The sequence below is a fragment of the Zootermopsis nevadensis genome, unplaced genomic scaffold (genome assembly GCF_977971745.1).
Source record: "Zootermopsis nevadensis isolate Lab colony 2312 unplaced genomic scaffold, Znev_1.0 Znev_ptg000045l, whole genome shotgun sequence".
NCBI classification, from domain to species: domain Eukaryota; kingdom Metazoa; phylum Arthropoda; class Insecta; order Blattodea; family Termopsidae; genus Zootermopsis; species Zootermopsis nevadensis.
In genome coordinates this window covers 1,877,828-1,894,673 of record NW_028259177.1, presented here as the reverse complement: position 1 = coordinate 1,894,673, position 16,846 = coordinate 1,877,828, and the positions used below count along the sequence as shown (strand labels likewise).

Here is a 16,846-nt window from a genome sequence, read left to right as displayed (position 1 = left end):
GTTTCGGTTTCATCGAACCATCTTCAGGTGTAAAATTATATCGAAATTGTAATTGAGTTTTAAGTTTGTCGATATAATTTTACACCTGAAGATGGTTCGATGAAACCGAAACATGTTGTAAATAAGATAATTAAAATATCATTTTATGTTCCACATCGAATAATCGATTTACATTTGGAACATTTTTACAACATGTTTCAGTTTCACCGAACCATCTTCAGGTGTAAAATTATATCGAAATTGTAATTGAGTTTTAAGTTTGTCGATATAATTTTACACCAGAAGATGGTTCGATGAAACCGAAACACGTTGTAAAAATGTTCCAAATGTAAATCGATTATTTGATGTGGGACATAAAATGATAATTTAATTATCTTATTTGTAAAATGATTAGACGGACAAAACCGAATAATTAATTTAATATTTGATTCACAATATGACGCAATTATACTATCTTAAGACTTTGAAATTACAACACACACAGACACAGAATGAAAATATGAATCACAAAGCAGCTAATCCAAAAAAATTGAGTGAACATACGAATAATAAAGAGAAATAAAGATAATTATAATGACCTGGCCATACATAACCTAACTGGACACGGCCATGGCAACGACATATTGCAGTGACTGCCTACAATTTTTTTTGCTACATGTAATCAACGATCAAGTAGACCGACGCGAAAGATGGCGGCCGAGTATCTGACGTTTCTGCTCATCTGTTGTCGCTTTCAGAGAGTTGTTGTGTTCGCAGAATTTGTTTTCTTTGCTAGGGTGGTGGTTCCATCATCTCGAAATTGTTTTACCCACTGCTGATAAGTAACTCGTGCGAATTTGAGCATGGTTAAAGAACCATTTCATATGGATTGGAAAACAATTCTTAAAGACCTTTGCTGCCAGTTATCACGTGGGTTTTATAATATTTATTTAAATGTTGCTGCTTTTGACTAGGCGAGTTATCACGCTTTGCTATTTAAAGTCTGGCAAATTCGTCTTTATTATTGTTCTTAATGAATTACTTTTGATCCCAACTCTGTTATTATTTAAGTGAGGATATAAAATATATAAAATGTTTCAAATCATAAAATGAGCTGGAGGCTATATTTACTGTACCTTTAATCAAAACAGTGATTTGAGGTATTGATCTTTGATTTCCCGAAGAGACTTCTATTTGCCAGAGAGGTTTGAAATTCACTGGGGAACATTTATTTTGTATCTATTACTTTGATGTCCCTTTCATTTGTACACTGTAGTAGGAGCTATACTGTAAACTACATTATTCCATGGATTTCAATAAATCTAATTTATGTTCCTGTAAGATGTCAGGGTTCATATGTTCTTTGAATGAGACAAGTGGAGTCCTTGAGACCAGGTCAAGAAATTCCCAGTCTTTTATGGAATTTAGAGGTTCATGAGATCTCTCCATGGGGCCACATGCTTACATCCTACTTCTTCAGGGTTAATTTTAATTTTATTCTCCCCTTTACATTTCTCAGTTGTCATAGTTTCATATCTCCTCAAGCCCAGAGAGAAGGAAACAAATTTTAGCCAGAGCAGACGCTCGAGGGTTCTGAAGGAGAATACGTCATTCTTCGCGATGTCTTAACACCACTGCGTAACGCAAGCCACGCACTGATTAATGATAATATTAAAAACTTAGCTCTCAGCCTAAAGCGCACTCCATAAAGGCGTGAGAGTAGAACTCCACGCAATTCTGACATCGTTAAACGTACATGGTGTGGAGTGGACTGATCTGGCTTAGGGTATGGCGCCCTGTTCCATGAAAAACACTGAACTCAGGCTCAGTAAACAGTTGAAGGGAAATGATGATAGTCTTGAATACTTGAATTCTATAAAAGTAGCGAATTTGAAGTACGTTCATGGATTGAAAGGAATGTCAGAATGCTGTTAGCGAATGAATCCTTGAATGATATTTAAGAATCCAGTCCGTACCGCGAAGAAAACACAACTCTTCATCATTACAGAGATCAACTGGTTAACGCTGTTTAAGGAATTGACCGCTGATTACGGCGAGAACCACACAAAGTGTTACTGATTGTTGGAGTAGGTGGTACGTATACTTACCATTCCATTTAAAGGGTATAAAAGTAAAGTTCGGAGGTCATACTGCCTCCATCATCAGGACGAGTTTTGAGTTTCTTTCATTTGCGAGTAAGAAGGTTCCTACATTCTGGGATGTTGAGCTGTGTAGTCAGGTAGATCTTTACTAACGTTTCGGGGGTCTTACTGCCTCCGTCTTCAGGGCGATATTTGAAGTTTTCACAGCGGTGAGTATGAAGATTCCTGTCTTCTGGGATGTTGAGCTCTGTAGTCAGGTAGATCTCTACTAACGTTTCGGTGGTCATACTGCCTCCATCTTCAGGGCGAAATATGAAGTTTTCTCAGCGGTGAGTATGAATATTTCTGTCTTCTGGGATGTTGAGCTCTGTAGTCAGGTAGATCTCTACTAACGTTTCGGTGGTCATACTGCCTCCATCTTCAGGGCGATATTTGAAGTTTTCAAAGCGGTGAGTATGAATATTTCTGTCTTTTGGGATGTTGAGCTCTGTAGTCAGGTAGATCTCTACTAACGTTTCGGTGGTCATACTGCCTCCATCTTCAGGGCGATATTTGAAGTTTTCAAAGCGGTGAGTATGAATATTTCTGTCTTTTGGGATGTTGAGCTCTGTAGTCAGGTAGATCTCTACTAACGTTTCGGTGGTCATACTGCCTCCATCTTCAGGGCGAAATTTGAAGTTTTCTCAGCGGCGAGAATGAAGATTTCTGTCTTCTGCGATGTTGCGTTGTGTGTGCCCTGAAGATGGAGGCAGTATGACCCCCGAAACTTCTCAGAAGACAGTCTTCTTCGTACTCGCTGCCGTGAGAACCTGAATTCTCGACCTGGGAAGAATTTGTGACACCAACTTTCTTTCTAATGTGTTTAGGTCCATTAGATCTGTTTCTTGTTTACACGAGCTGTCTTTGGTCTTTCTAGATTTCGCTTTTCTAGAAGCGTGTAGTTGAAAACTCTTCTAGGGAATTATTAGCTTGGCTTTAAGTGAAATGGCGTCGTTCATTATCCTAACATCAAGTAGAATGTACGACCTAAAACTTTTACGGCGACATTTCAGGTGTCATCTTTCTCCATCAGGATCATTGATGTGATTATAGTCCTCATACCATCCCTTCCTTTCATTTTATAATTACGGTGATAGTGGCGTATAATATTAATAATCATTACATTTAATTATAACTGTCTAAGCAAAATTTCCATCATTAGGTCAACAGATACAACCTATGTTAATTTTCACCCTGATGCCACGAAATTCGTGGACATGTTTACGTCTGTATACAAAATTTCTATCTCCATCAAAAATTCCTTGAAATTCATGAAGTATTGGAGTTAAAAATCTATGTATCTTTTTATGGCATCCCTGCACCTGTCGTGTGTCTCAGAATGTAACCAGAGTGATGACAGCATCTTCCCGTTTCTATGGAAACGAAGCCAAGACCGCCGTTGAGGAAGGGGGGACGAAAGGTTAGAAGCAACCGCCATTCATCTACCACAGATCCATCTTAAACGTAACTAATTCAAGTTAAATAATCAATGTCTTAATCAAACTTATCTCAATTGTAAAGGATCTATAAAGGAAATATTTAGAATAAAGTCAATATATAAACTTCCTTTCCGTATAGACGTATTTAAGTCAAATTCTCCGGAACCGTGGTTCCAATGAGTGCCGTGAATTATTATATGAAATTGTATATACTCACGTAATAGCCAGAAGAAAGTAATATCTCATCTGTCTCCACCTCCAGTGCTTAAGTGTTTAGAACTATAATACTTTTAGTGGTGGCCTTCATTGCTTAACTAATCAAAGAATACGAACCCATGTCGAAATGAAACCTGCCGACGGATAATTAGATAAATTTTGTGTCTTTATTGTGTGTTTGTTTGATACAGTTTGCCCAAAATAGCAAATGAAAATAGACTGGCGACCCTGTGTGGATGGTTGAGGACGAGGGAAATGCGAGAGTAGAATGCATTTATCTTCGGTGCCGAGACATGCAGGGAAATTAATTGTTGAAGCTTAGGGTATTTATACTTACCATTAGGCTTTAAAGGGTTAAAAATAGCTATTTATAATGCAACATAAACATGCCTTCTTAATAGTAGAATTTAAATATTTACTTCCAAATAATTGGCAGTGACAACTTCTGAAGCGAATTGGAGATGGCTTTGTTCTGAGTTGCAGCGCCTTGTAGTCTGCTAGAAATTTACCAACACAGCTATAAATCCCCCGAAGACCGTCAGCTTCGTACTTCCCGCCGTCAGAACCTCATTTCTTTAGCTGTTTTTCAGACGTTGGCGTCCCTGCGTGCGAGAAGATGGCGCAGTTCCTCTGCTGGTATTGTTTACTTCGGACGGCGTGATGGTAGGATGCATGCCCGGTCGAGTGCAGCTTTACTCTTATATTGCCAGGGCTTGTAATTTTATTTGAACTGATGTTTGTCATCTTTCTCCTGTGTGAAGTACGTAAAGTAGGAAATATTTTGGTTGCACGAAAGGCCGGATTAGTTGCCAGTAGGTTATTAATGTGGTGTAGAGTGCCTTCGTAGTAAGAATTAATACTGGTCTCTCAATGCTGATGTTTATTTCTGTACATGGTTTTGTTTCAGGCAGGCGTGAATGCAAGCATATGGGATACTATAGACGTTACGCATTTACGAGTCCATCATTACTACAGAGGTAGCAAGACTTTGCACCGGGAGCTGACATGATCATTGTGCATGATGGACACAATTCATCAGGCGATGCGGTTGGGATGATCCACAGACACGTGTTGGCAGCCTCTGTTTTTGTGACTTGCATGTGGAAATTCAGTAGCTGTTGATTTAAATTTGTGTAAGAGCTTATCACAGTGAAGAAGCTAGAAGTAAGCAGCTAGGGTTACAGGTTGTAATGTTGGTTATGTGGCCACCGCAACACAGTTGCACACTTTTGATTCCTAGTGACCAAATATGGGGTGTTCGTAGCATGCCTCACAATGCCACAAGGAAGACCTCAGGCCCTCGTGTGATCTCCTTGCTTTCCGAGGAGGTGTACGGTTATAGATTCAGTGTGAGTGCCTTGTCTGTCTGAAAGAGGAGTTTGAGATCAGGGGATGTGCTGAGTAGCAACTTTCATGTGAACTGTAGCTGTAGTGTGTGTGGACTGGTATCTACGAAGACACGGCAGACCAATTTGTCTGAATATCAGTGTTTCAGAAGATCAGTTGTGTGCGTGATGGGGAAGCAGCTTATTTGGAGTTGGAGATGTGAAGAACCAGACAGAACGAAGCACCTGGAGCGTTTGTGACTTGGATAAGGAAGTGCAGTATTCAGGTATGTTAGAGAGTAGAGTTTATTTACATTCCATAGATCCTTATTACGACTAAACCAAAGGATGGAGAACAAGTCATTTCATACAATAAACGTAAACTTCTGTATCTTATGGTCAGCTGCAAAAATGATGCTGCAATATCCAAAGGGTTGTGGTTGTGGCTGTGGAATCTGTGTCTTCTATTTGCTCGTTGTTCCAGATATGTGTACTTCCAGTCACATCTAATCATTATTTCCACTCTACTGAGATATGTTCTTCCGCTGCTCTTTATGCATGTCCGTACTGTGATTCTGTTACAGCCGAGTGCCAAATCTGGCGAACGATCTGTGATTATCAGCTTAGAGGATGGATCAGCGAAATATTTATCTGGATATATCATTAATGGAATAAATCTCTTTCCTGCCACTGGCTACCTTGTGAGTTGTAATGTAATTAATTTTATTAACCTTTGAGATAAGATAATTTAAATTCCCTCTTGCAACCTCATGGTTAGATTAAATTTGCTCCTTATTTGTCTTTTAAATTCACTGTATAACAGAAGTTGATCCATGTTGTTTTAATAGAGGGCTCGGAACCAAAATTACAAATATGACCAGAAGGGATACTCAACGTAGAAAACGAATAGAAATAATAAACGTGTTTTGAAATGATTTTTGTACTTGCACAGTAAGAAAGAGGAGTTTGGCTGATCTGACTTACTTTTGAATCTAATATAAATGCAGGTTTTTTATTATGTAAAATGTTCTTATCACATTATTCTAGTAATCAGTGTTCATTTACAATTTTGTGTAGAAATATAATGAAAGATTCTTAGGGCTACGAGCCACATCAGGTGGCTGAATGGTGAATGAACCATATCCTCTGCCAACGTTTTGAGAGCCATCTCTGCTCTCATCTTCAGGGCAGCTGCGTAACAAACTGGTCCTCTGTAGCGTGCTTGCCGATGATTGTTTTTATTTGATAGCTTTCATCACTGTAGTTACGTAAGGATGGTAATTTCACAAACATTAATCCAGTATCAGCTTATATTGTCGAATATTTTCTGATCTTTAGGTACGACTTTTTAGAAAACTAAACTTGGTTTTTACTTTTACGCGATGAGAAATGTAATTGTGTCATGCTTCTGTTCTCTTGTAATCAGGGTCGTTGTCTTAAAAGTAATAGTTCTGGAGCAGTTTGAATTTTTAAATTTAGAATTTAATGGTTAGCCACTGAAAAAATGCACATTCTTAAAAAAGGTTCTTTTCCTTATTGAGCCACCTTACACAGCCGGTAGCCCAAGAAGGATTTATTGTAGTTAAGCTTCGGATACTTCTACAATTTTACATTATCTTCATGTTAATCTGTTTGATATACAGATACGATATATTGTTGGCAGCATTGATCAGTGAGAGAAATATATTTTTCAGTAAGGCATAAATTATTCTCTGTTATATATAATTATATATGTTATCAAAAGTGCGACAAGTAAATGTTATAAATCTTAATAAGATCTGTATTTTGTCACGCAATAATCGTGACAGCTCAGTTTCAGAAACCATATTAAATTCAGTTTTAGGCTCTGTAGATAATAGAGGTTATGTTGTACCTTTTCAAACAAAAGTTATTACCTAGAAAACTTGTGTGTTCACCTCCGATGCTGATTTCTGTTGAAAAATTATTGATTTGTTCATAGATTATACATGATATGAGACCTGTTCATCGTACGCTCATGTATACAGTTCTTCCAAAGATAGGTTAAAACTTGTTTATCATTCTCGTTATATCTTGCACAGGAACTAGTGTGGGAATCAGTTAGTCTGATGTCTGGGAAAATTCACACCAATGTACCTGTTGTATTTGAGGATGTTTAGTTCCACAGGACTACAGAATAATGACACAGTTTATCATTCGTAGTCTATATGTGTGTCTTAAGTGGTACGTGCTTATGTTTCCTATCCTTTCAACGATATGTCCCTCTCCTGCAATCGTATTTTGAAGCGCGTTAAACTCCAGAAAGTAAACGATCTGCGTGCAAGGGAAGTATTTCCAATCTCGTGGTACAAGTGGCAGAGGAGTGATTAGACTACATGCATAGCTAAAGTGTTATGTTGGTAGAGAACCTTCATGTGACTGCAGTCGAACACCTTTTAAAATGGGGGTTTAATAGTGGGGGCTTTTCTGAAAAGAAAATAATCATCGAAAGAGGACGACAGGCATGCAAGTTGCCAGAACTTTGACAGACCAAATCGTGTGTGAAGAAATTTTATTTGGAACAGTATTTGAAAACAGAGTGGCCATCCGGTTGCCGTAACATAGGAAAATTGTTTTGTTGGTCGTGCCTATTGTTTCTGAATGGAAAACAAATGGAACAAGACTGGATTCGGTGATACCAACGACATTCATAAAGCACTGAAACGACATGAGAACTCTCAAACCCCCATTGTTTCAACAGTGCAAATTGTGATGTTTGACAAGTCTCGAATTGACTGTCAACTTGCCAATCAGAAGAAAGCTCTGCTTCCCTTACTGAAAATAACACTGCACGCCACTGCTGGAAATGTTGGATTTATGCTAATAAATAATGTGTTTTAAAATCTTAATAATGCTTTTGTTTGCAGTGCTGACTATATTTAATAAGGAAAACAAAGAAACAAAACACTAGACACTTAATTTCATCAAGGTAACTGCTTGTGGACATTTAAAATTAGTACACTTCGGTACTCTCTTTATCTTTAAAGGGTTAACCTACAGCCCATAACATTAATATTCAGTTGTTTTGTTATAGGAAGCATTCAGTTTACGGTCATGGTTTAGCAAGCAAGTGGGAGGTTTGAGGTAACGGCAAGTGGTTTGGTGCGAGTACCTGCAAACATGTCCTATGAAATGGTGTTGCTGGAGCCCTCGATCCCACACATTAATGATGAGTTGCTTGAACTTTCATCACAGGACATATATAAAGAGTTACGACTACGTGGCTGTGACTACCAAGGACTCTTTCGGGGCTGACAACCATGGTAGGTAGCGCTACAATCTAAAGGAGTAGTTTTAATGTACCTTATAGGCTGTAATATGTGATGGTGTTTATTAGTAGACATTGTTTTTGCAAATGAGCTAACTGTTGTGACCCTATGTAATGGATATATAATGTACAATTTTGTTTTAATTTTACAAAAAAATATTATGGGTCTCAGATATTTATTACATCGTTCAATGTTGTTTTCATCTGAATCTACATTCCACATTTGCTAGTTATGCAGCTTCTGAAATCATATGAGTTTTTTCTTTATATTTCATGTATTCCATTTAATGTTTTCAGCCCACATAAAACAATATCCTTTCTTACAGTTCTTGTGTTTTGCATGTAGAAAGAAGTCAGATTTTAAGTCAGGGTTGATATAGCTCAATGGTTTCAAAATTGGTATAAACCTCATTGTCTTTGGTGTACATGTGTAGTCCAGTTAATTAGACAAGTACGTGGCCTCGTCCTATGAACTGCATATCTCATGTGTCAATAAACATTCAGATAAAATGTTTGGTTCGCAGTGTGTTACTAAGGAACAAATTCTCAACGAACATTTCTTTGGAAGCAGAAAAAAAATATCTTGACATGCACAACTTTCACTTCTCCAGTATTTCGGTAGATTTCCATCAGTGGCTGTGACGTTTAATTTCTGGGTTGTACTTAGAACTCAGAGAGTTTTATCATGACATTATGAGACTTGAAACATTTCTGTCATTTAGAGCTATAAAGATGGATGGAGCAAATTTTCTTTGTTTCATTTTTTGATGATCTATAAACAAATTTTCAACTTTGAAGGTGGTTCTTACCCTTTCGACGTAATCAGTCGGATCCTCTGAAATGTATGGTTAGTGTCTACCGGATTACATCGTGATATATCCCAAAAGATGTCCCTCTTAATTCTCATCACTATGCAAAGCTCAAATCTCACCTATTTTCAGTTGATTTTATGTTTAATTTGCTGACTAAAGTTTCGTCTTTGGCATGTTCAAATATTTTGTCACTCATTCATATGTCAGATGAAACCAATACTTTTTCTTCTTTCTCTTCTCTCCCTGGATTACAAAGGCATCTGTTTATGCACATCACTTATCGTAAGTCACGTGTTCTCTTCCTTCTTTGCTTGTATTTTGATATCACCTCTTAACTACAGACTAGTTTCAGCATGACTTCATCTTGTATACATTTATCAAAGTTCAACCCAAAAATGTGTAAATTCTTTCTTATAAAATCAGATGAATGTGCAAATAGGATGTAATGATGGCCAAGTCATGATTCTAGGTCTTGAAAGTTGATAGCTGCTAAACTGGTAAAGAAATTCCTCGCTTTTGTGGAATATGAATATTTGTTGTCGTGTTCTGTCCTGAATTAGTTGAGCCCTATTTTAAAAAGGTTCATTTTAATATAAACCTCCCTCCATTACTAATGTAACCCACACAGAATTCTCTTCAGGTTTAATGACCATGTATGTACGTGTCTATTCTACCTCATCATCCTTTATTTAATCAGTCTAATAATATTTAATAAAGTGTACAAATTATGAAGCTCATCATGTATTTTTCTTAGATCCAAATATATTCTTAATTCTTTGTTCGAAGATATCCTCAATCTTAATTTTTCCCTTAGAGTGAGAGAGAAAGTTTTGCACTCTTAATTTACTTTTTTTAATAAATAATGGACAGATTATATTTTAAAGATCATTTAATCATCAGGTATTTTAATGACCCCATTTTTAAATTTAACAGTGGCACATTAGTTAATTATTGTGGGTAATACGCTTCCGAAATTTGACTTCACTTTGGGTAACACTAATTATAATTCACCTTCAGATTGGTTAATAATTATTAACCAATTTGGTTAGCGCATGGCCCATAAGTACTGTATGGAGGTTTTCCTATGTTCCAATTTATTTGCAGTATTTAAAATAATGAAGACTGAGACACATGAACGTAGTTAGAACTCTCGTTTTACCGGGTATTGACTGAAACTGACCAGTGAGACGACGCCACATTTCTGAGACGTAATTAAACACTGAATTTCTGTCTTATTTCACTTTTTGATTTAGTATAGAAGTAAAGCTTATGAATTTGGAATATTACTTGGAATGTTGAGTAACAATGCTTACTGGCTAGGAGTGAGTGGTGTTGGGACAACGAACATCTTCCGGCTGTCATCGTGTGATGACTGCCACACGTAGCTTGTTTTTTGACTCTCGTAAATGACATATAATTCCGTTAAATGTAGTATGACGTTATCGAGGGCCAATCAGTAATGTTAACTGCGAGTAATGACTTATAAGCTGCCAATCACAGACATGCTAAAGGAGTTTCTTTAACAACAAGGAAGAATTGTAAAATTTCTAAGTCAGTTGAAGGTGATGAGTTAATGACAGGAAAAATGAGTCTTTGACCATTTGAAGTTCTAAATTGAACTAGAGCAAACATTTAATCAGCTCTCAATTCTCCATACTGGTTTGAACTTTGCCACATTTACAGAGAATTTAATGGCTTTACATCATGAAACTCTTATAGACTGCAAATTAGAATATGCCCTTATCCAAACTCCAGTGGGCCTCGTGGTATGAGATGAGTAGAAGTCTCCTTAATATACGGTACTGTCTAATGTAGATGATTTCTTGTTCTCCCTTAGGTCAAACGGGAAAGATTTCGTGGAAAGACGACTGGGTAGCATTCCTGGACAACTGCAGATGAAAATACTTGAGGAAGAATCGCGACGTCTCCTCGTTCCAACCTATATCCAGAAGATCACAATAGACGAAGCTGATGTCCGTGAACTGAACACCAAGAGCCATGATGTTGGCGAGTTGGTCCGTTTCAGTTTGAACGAGACTTCATCTGTACGCGTGCATGTGTGTACTGATGGGACGAGATTGCTTGTGAGTTCTTAGCATGGAGTGGAGAACTGCATGCACACCTCCACAATATTTCTGTTCCTTTCAAAAACATTGCCTTGTACGTGGCTGTCTTCAGGGTTGTAGCACCACGTAGTCTGGAAGAAATTTACCAACATTATAGAGGTTCTTGCTGCCTTCATCATCAGAGCACTTATCATCCTGATGGGCAGTGGACAATCAACTGACAGGTATGTGCATTTCTCTGTGTGTGTGTGTATCTCATTACCAAAACGTCCTCTTTCATTCCTAATATAAACTTTGTTCTACAACTTGGTTTCAGAACATTTTCATGCCACACATAGGGCATTCTCCTTTTTTCATGTTTTACCTTTCAGACCCTTTGATCTCCATATACATTAATGTAAGCGTGTACAGCTTTTCCTAAGGTTTAGTCGCATATAATAGTATAATTCCGTCTGTACTCAGTTTTCGTTAGTTCGTAAAAGTGAATTGTACTCTTCCAATTCACACTGTTAAAAATATTTTGCACTTCTGTATCATTGTTTCTGTCTTTACGACTTTCATTACGCTTGTCTCATTCCTTGCGTTTTCGAATTCAAATATACTTCACGCCAGTGCTATCTAACTCAGGCTTTAATAGTGCAGACCATTTTATATTATTTTTATTATCACATACTTGAGAATTATAATAAATGTTTACATTCTCATCATCTCAGAGCATTGCAGTTCTTATTCGCTATAGGACAAGATGATCAAAAAATCAAAATGAAATGTGGGACAGGAAACATAAGAAATCCACAGAAGACAGCAGAATTATTCTATTTGTATATTATCTGAAGCATTCATGGTGACTAAGTGTAATGAATTCTTCTTGGGCTACCAGACGTGTCAGGTTGTTGAGGACGAGGATGAAGACGGTTTTAAAAATGCTAGTTTTTTCTCCATTTAACCACCTGACATGGCTGGTAGCCCAAGAAGAATTCATTATATTCAATTCCTACTTCACAGAAATAGCCATAAATTTTTGAACCAAAATTTTGTTAAATTCTCAAGTTGCATGTTACCACAGTTGTAATAAAACCATGGTTGTATTCCAAGTAACTGAGTTTAAAGTTGAAAAAGGTAACAAAAAGCGTAAGGGCAAATGTTCAGAAGGTGTTGATGGTGTACCAGACTATGTAGTTGATTGATGTATAATCATATCAAAAAACCATTAGCACATATTTACAATGTTTAATTACAATCAGATATGCTTTCAGACAAATTAAAATCGGTGAAAGTACATTTTCAAACTACAAAGGTGGGTTATATGAATAATCTACAACTGTTGAGTGTTATCTATTGGTCTGGCTACTTTTCTAAAGCCATTCTGTAACTTTGATAATATATCTCCAGCCATATTTTTATTCATTTACCCAAAATACTAGAATACATTTTCCCTGTAATTGAAAGCAATGCAGTTCCTCTAAAATTGTTTGTATCATCCACACTCCCTTCTCTTCATTAATTTCTGTGCCTATTACATACCAATTCACTTGTACTAGAGAGTTTAAGTAAATATTTTTACTGTTTCTTGTGACAGTGCTGTCAGTACATGTGTATAAGGAGTTGGATATCATCCATTCAGCAGGCGTGGAAGTACGAGGACTCCAAACTAATGCCATAACTCAATACAAGTGCCCGACCAAGCCTGTGCTCGAGAAATACGTGTTCACACCTAATGTAGAACCTGCACACTGCACTGAGGGTTTGCTCTGGAGAACACGAGTGTCACCCATGTGAAGGTGGTGGAGCTGCACAGTCAAGGCACCACACTTCTGTCACCAGCTGTGAATCTCATCATTGCGGACATGCCACTTATAAAAGCAAGTGTAACAATGTGTGACACAGAGTTACTTAATTTATAGTCAGCATTATTTATTATTTTTATTTCACTTGAGGTTGATTGGTCCATGTCTTGATAGGAGGAAACAAAGTGGGATTTCAGCTTTTCCTTTCTATTGTCTCACCTCCTGACATTTTTATGTTGTCTGTACCATTTCTGTAATTATCTCTCTTGTCTTCTTTACTAGTAACTTTGCATGCTGAACTCCTACCACATCATCCTCACAGCTGCAGTATCGTTCTCGTACCAGAATTTCCACATCTGTCTGTGAAACACAACAATTCTTCTTCTTAGATATAGCAATATAGGTTCACTTGGGTGGCCTCTGTACTACCACTGACCACCCTGTGCAGTACCATGGCCTATTAGAATACATGACTAATCCTCTATCTTAACACTGGCACCACTTTGAGGCGTGAGGTGGGCAAGCAGGATTTGAACCCTACTGCCTGCTGCTATGCTCTGTCTTGATGGTATACTGCCACTATCCCTGTTTTCCATTGGGAGCAGAACCCCTTTCTGAATGTTTTTACTCCTGGTATCTAACCCTTTCCACAGTCTCTTTGTATGTACAGGTAAGGTTAGTTAGGTAGATCAAAGAATACATCCAGTTCACTATATATGATATATATCATTAATGATGCATTCTCCGTCCATCTTAAAGTCTGTTCACTCCTTAGATGTTCCTGTACCTAACAGCTCTTGATTTCCCAATAACATGGCTGGCTCATTTACTTACAGATCCAAGGATTCCTATGGTGGTTACCAGACCAGTCCATATCCTGGCTGGTTGGAACATTAGTATGTGGCATTCCATAGCTTATGGCTCCTTCCCTTTTGGCCTGATCTATCCATCAGCAAGTTTTCCCTCCTGGCTCATGCCTTCTTGACTGTGCTTTTGTGTCATCAAGAGGACTGTTCTGCAGTTTGATGGTGTCAGCTAGTTTCTGTTATCATTTGGCTGTCTGACTCTCCATATGACCTAGTTTCTGGGCCACTTCATGAGATTATGAGATTTATCTTCTGAGCTATATATAATTCTGCATACCTCTGTGTTTTCTTCTTCTGGGTTTCTTAATATTGAAACCAAACCGAGTTTGTTATGGTTTTACACCAGCTCTCCTACTTATAATCTCTACTAGTTCATAGTCTGTGTTTCCATCGTTGTTCATTATTAATATGTCTAATTAGCTTAAGCTTCAAGAAGTAATGTTTGCACTTGATGGAGTCATGGGAAGGCACAGAATTTGTGCCAAGAAAATAACTTGAGTGTTAGAGTAACCAATTTGGAAAAGAGTAAGCAGAAGATATTCATGTTCACTGCCAAAAGCACCAAATTTTTATAACTGAAAGCAAAATGTGCATGTAACCAAATTAACTTTTATTGTGTGAGAATATGGGATTTAAGCCTGTGTACTATGGGGCTGTCTGCTGGTTAATAGTTTTTGTAGTATGTTACTGTGGCCCTTGGCAAACTGTTCCACACTTGAGCCATAATGCATGGCTAATGAAGGTTAAAGATTTGTGAATAGCATTAAGATGCTTCTAGGCTCTTGTTGAAATGTTTTACTAATATTGTTTAAGCTTATGTTTAAAAAAACACAAAAAGGCAAAGAGAACGACAATAATTGAACATGTTTTTTGGTTGTTGTATATTGCAGGCAAATATAACAGTCCTGTCGAATGGTTGTAACCTGTCACACAGAAACTTAAACGAGACAGGGATAATGGTTGAGGAACACAAATTAGAAAATGAGCGCAACTGTACCCTGGTTATTGCTTCAAACATCCTGCTGTATAGAGAATTTCTGCAGACTGCTTTAAGTGCTCTGGCTGATGGGGCGTGCATCCTGACTCGTGAGAAACCTGAAACAAACAGTCTGTTCATCTATGGCTTTAGGCTTGAAATTGTGTTTGAGAAAACCCTAAAGGATGAAAAGTTACTTTTGCTCAGGAAGGTAAGGCAGAACGTTTATAATGTTGATCACAAAAGCCTATGACATTTCCTTTTACTGAGCCGCATGAATCCAATCCCCATCCATCCACTCTGTTTTTATCTCTTTTAATATTATCCTTCCATCTATGTATCAATCTTCAGAGTGGCCTCCTACCTTCAGGTTTTCATGCCTAAGATTTGAATGTTTATCATCTATCTCATGCATGCTACATGCCCCACTCATCTCATTCTCAAGCATGTGCTCACCATAATAATACTTTCTTGACAGTACAGATGTGCTTTAATAATGTTAATAATGAAATATTTCTTTCTTTAGATTATTGTTTCCATGTTTGCTAAAAGTAACATCATCCATTTGTGATATAGCTTCTTAGTCAGTACAGCATAGTGTAAAATATAATAACTGATTAAAAGTAAAACTCCAATAAAAGACATAAGTATGGATGTGAGTGAAATTACTGAAAAGGCATTCTGAGATTTTCAGTTTGTATAAATAAGGATAATGTCTTTACAGTAAATTTTACAAGTTATGTAATTCCATTTCATAATATAAGAGGAAATCTACCACCTCGGGTTGACAAGAGCAAAATGATTAATAAAAAGTAATCCCAGTTAAGCCAGAGGTGGCAGTATGATCATCAGCTCATCAAGAAACTTTGGGTAAACGAAATGATTTTTTTGTTATAATATTTGGTAGAAAGTGTATGTGGAATCTGTTTCAGGGATTGATGGTGGAAAATCCAGTTGTGATCTACATTGCAGCCCAGAACTATGATTGGCTGCCACAAATGCAGACTGTCATCCAAAGCAACACTAAGCATCGCATTATCCTTGTAGCTCAGGATACACCACTCAATGGCATTTTGGGTCTCATGAACTGTATCCGCAAGGAGCCAGAGACCAACTTTGTAAGGTTAGAGACTCCTACTTGAACCTTTTTACTGCCAGTGAAGAAAGTACCACATGTTAACAAGTTTTCACCTGATTTCTAAGATTTGAACATTTGTGTAATATTTAATCTCTTTGACTTATAAATATTATTTTATGTTTTAAAATAAAATTTCCATCTGAGATGGTGATTTATTTAATTTATTGTTCTTACTTATTTATAAATTCTTGGAACATATGCCAGTTTCACTATTACAATAAAGTCCACAATCAGAATTTTTGTTGAAATAAAACCTGTCTTAAATTTGCATAATTGTTCATGTTTAGATAAAATGTTATAATGTACATTTTTGTCTTGAAGATTAGCTGATTTGAGTTGGTTCACTCTTTTCTTATTCATTTTCAAATATTGCATGTTTGATTGTTTGTCATGTTAAGGGTATAGAGCTATGACTCTGTTCTTGCTGTAGAACCTAAAGTGTGGATTTTCCATTCATAACTTTTCTGTAGATGAATGTAACTTAGTTTTGTCTGAATCAAAAAGAGAGAATTTTTAATATGTGCTGATTTTTGTCGTTCCCCAGTTGCATAAGAGCTTACTTGCTTTTCTGAGAGTGATAGCTGATTTTCTGGCATGAAATTAAAACAAGAGACTTTGTGAATTGGCACTGAAATTATGTAATGAATTTAAAGTTATAATTGGTTAGTTTAATTTTGTTTAATTCTTTAGATAGGTCAAAATAAATGTTTGTTTGGAAGTGAGTTTAGTGTTTACATACTATGTGGTCCAGCTTTTACAGCATTGTGGTTGAGAGGATGACCTGTAGATTAGCATCCTGAATCAGTAATTGTAAG

The 16,846-nt window shown here is 37.0% G+C and overlaps 2 protein-coding genes and 1 long non-coding RNA gene across 14 annotated transcripts in view; 1 reads left to right on the top strand and 2 right to left on the bottom strand.

The window, feature by feature from the left end:
• Window positions 1-16,846, bottom strand: part of LOC147871620 (uncharacterized) — a 112,144-nt gene that overhangs the window by 16,659 nt on the left and 78,639 nt on the right. The gene's annotated exons all lie outside the window — the stretch shown is intronic.
• LOC147871622 (fatty acid synthase-like) lies at window positions 4,353-16,753 on the top strand. 12 transcript variants are annotated; one of them, XM_087360638.1, is made up of 9 exons: window positions 4,378-4,535; window positions 4,683-5,387; window positions 5,685-5,801; window positions 8,153-8,381; window positions 11,036-11,282; window positions 11,377-11,488; window positions 12,844-13,126; window positions 14,808-15,104; window positions 15,826-16,753. In XM_087360638.1, exons 7-9 carry the CDS (start codon window positions 13,112-13,114, stop codon window positions 16,033-16,035), a joined length of 522 nt encoding a protein of 173 aa, XP_087216764.1. In that variant the 5' UTR covers window positions 4,378-4,535; window positions 4,683-5,387; window positions 5,685-5,801; window positions 8,153-8,381; window positions 11,036-11,282; window positions 11,377-11,488; window positions 12,844-13,111; the 3' UTR covers window positions 16,036-16,753. The 12 variants fall into 12 exon arrangements, with proteins under 12 accessions (XP_087216765.1, XP_087216764.1, XP_087216760.1 ...); XM_087360634.1 differs by having other exon boundaries at window positions 4,683-4,908; window positions 5,263-5,387; window positions 11,036-13,126; XM_087360640.1 differs by lacking the exon at window positions 11,377-11,488.
• On the bottom strand, window positions 12,479-14,154 carry LOC147871623 (uncharacterized). The gene is made up of 2 exons (XR_015538608.1): window positions 13,886-14,154; window positions 12,479-13,411 (listed from the first exon to the last, which is right to left on the bottom strand). It is a non-coding gene; the product is annotated as an uncharacterized LOC147871623 (long non-coding RNA).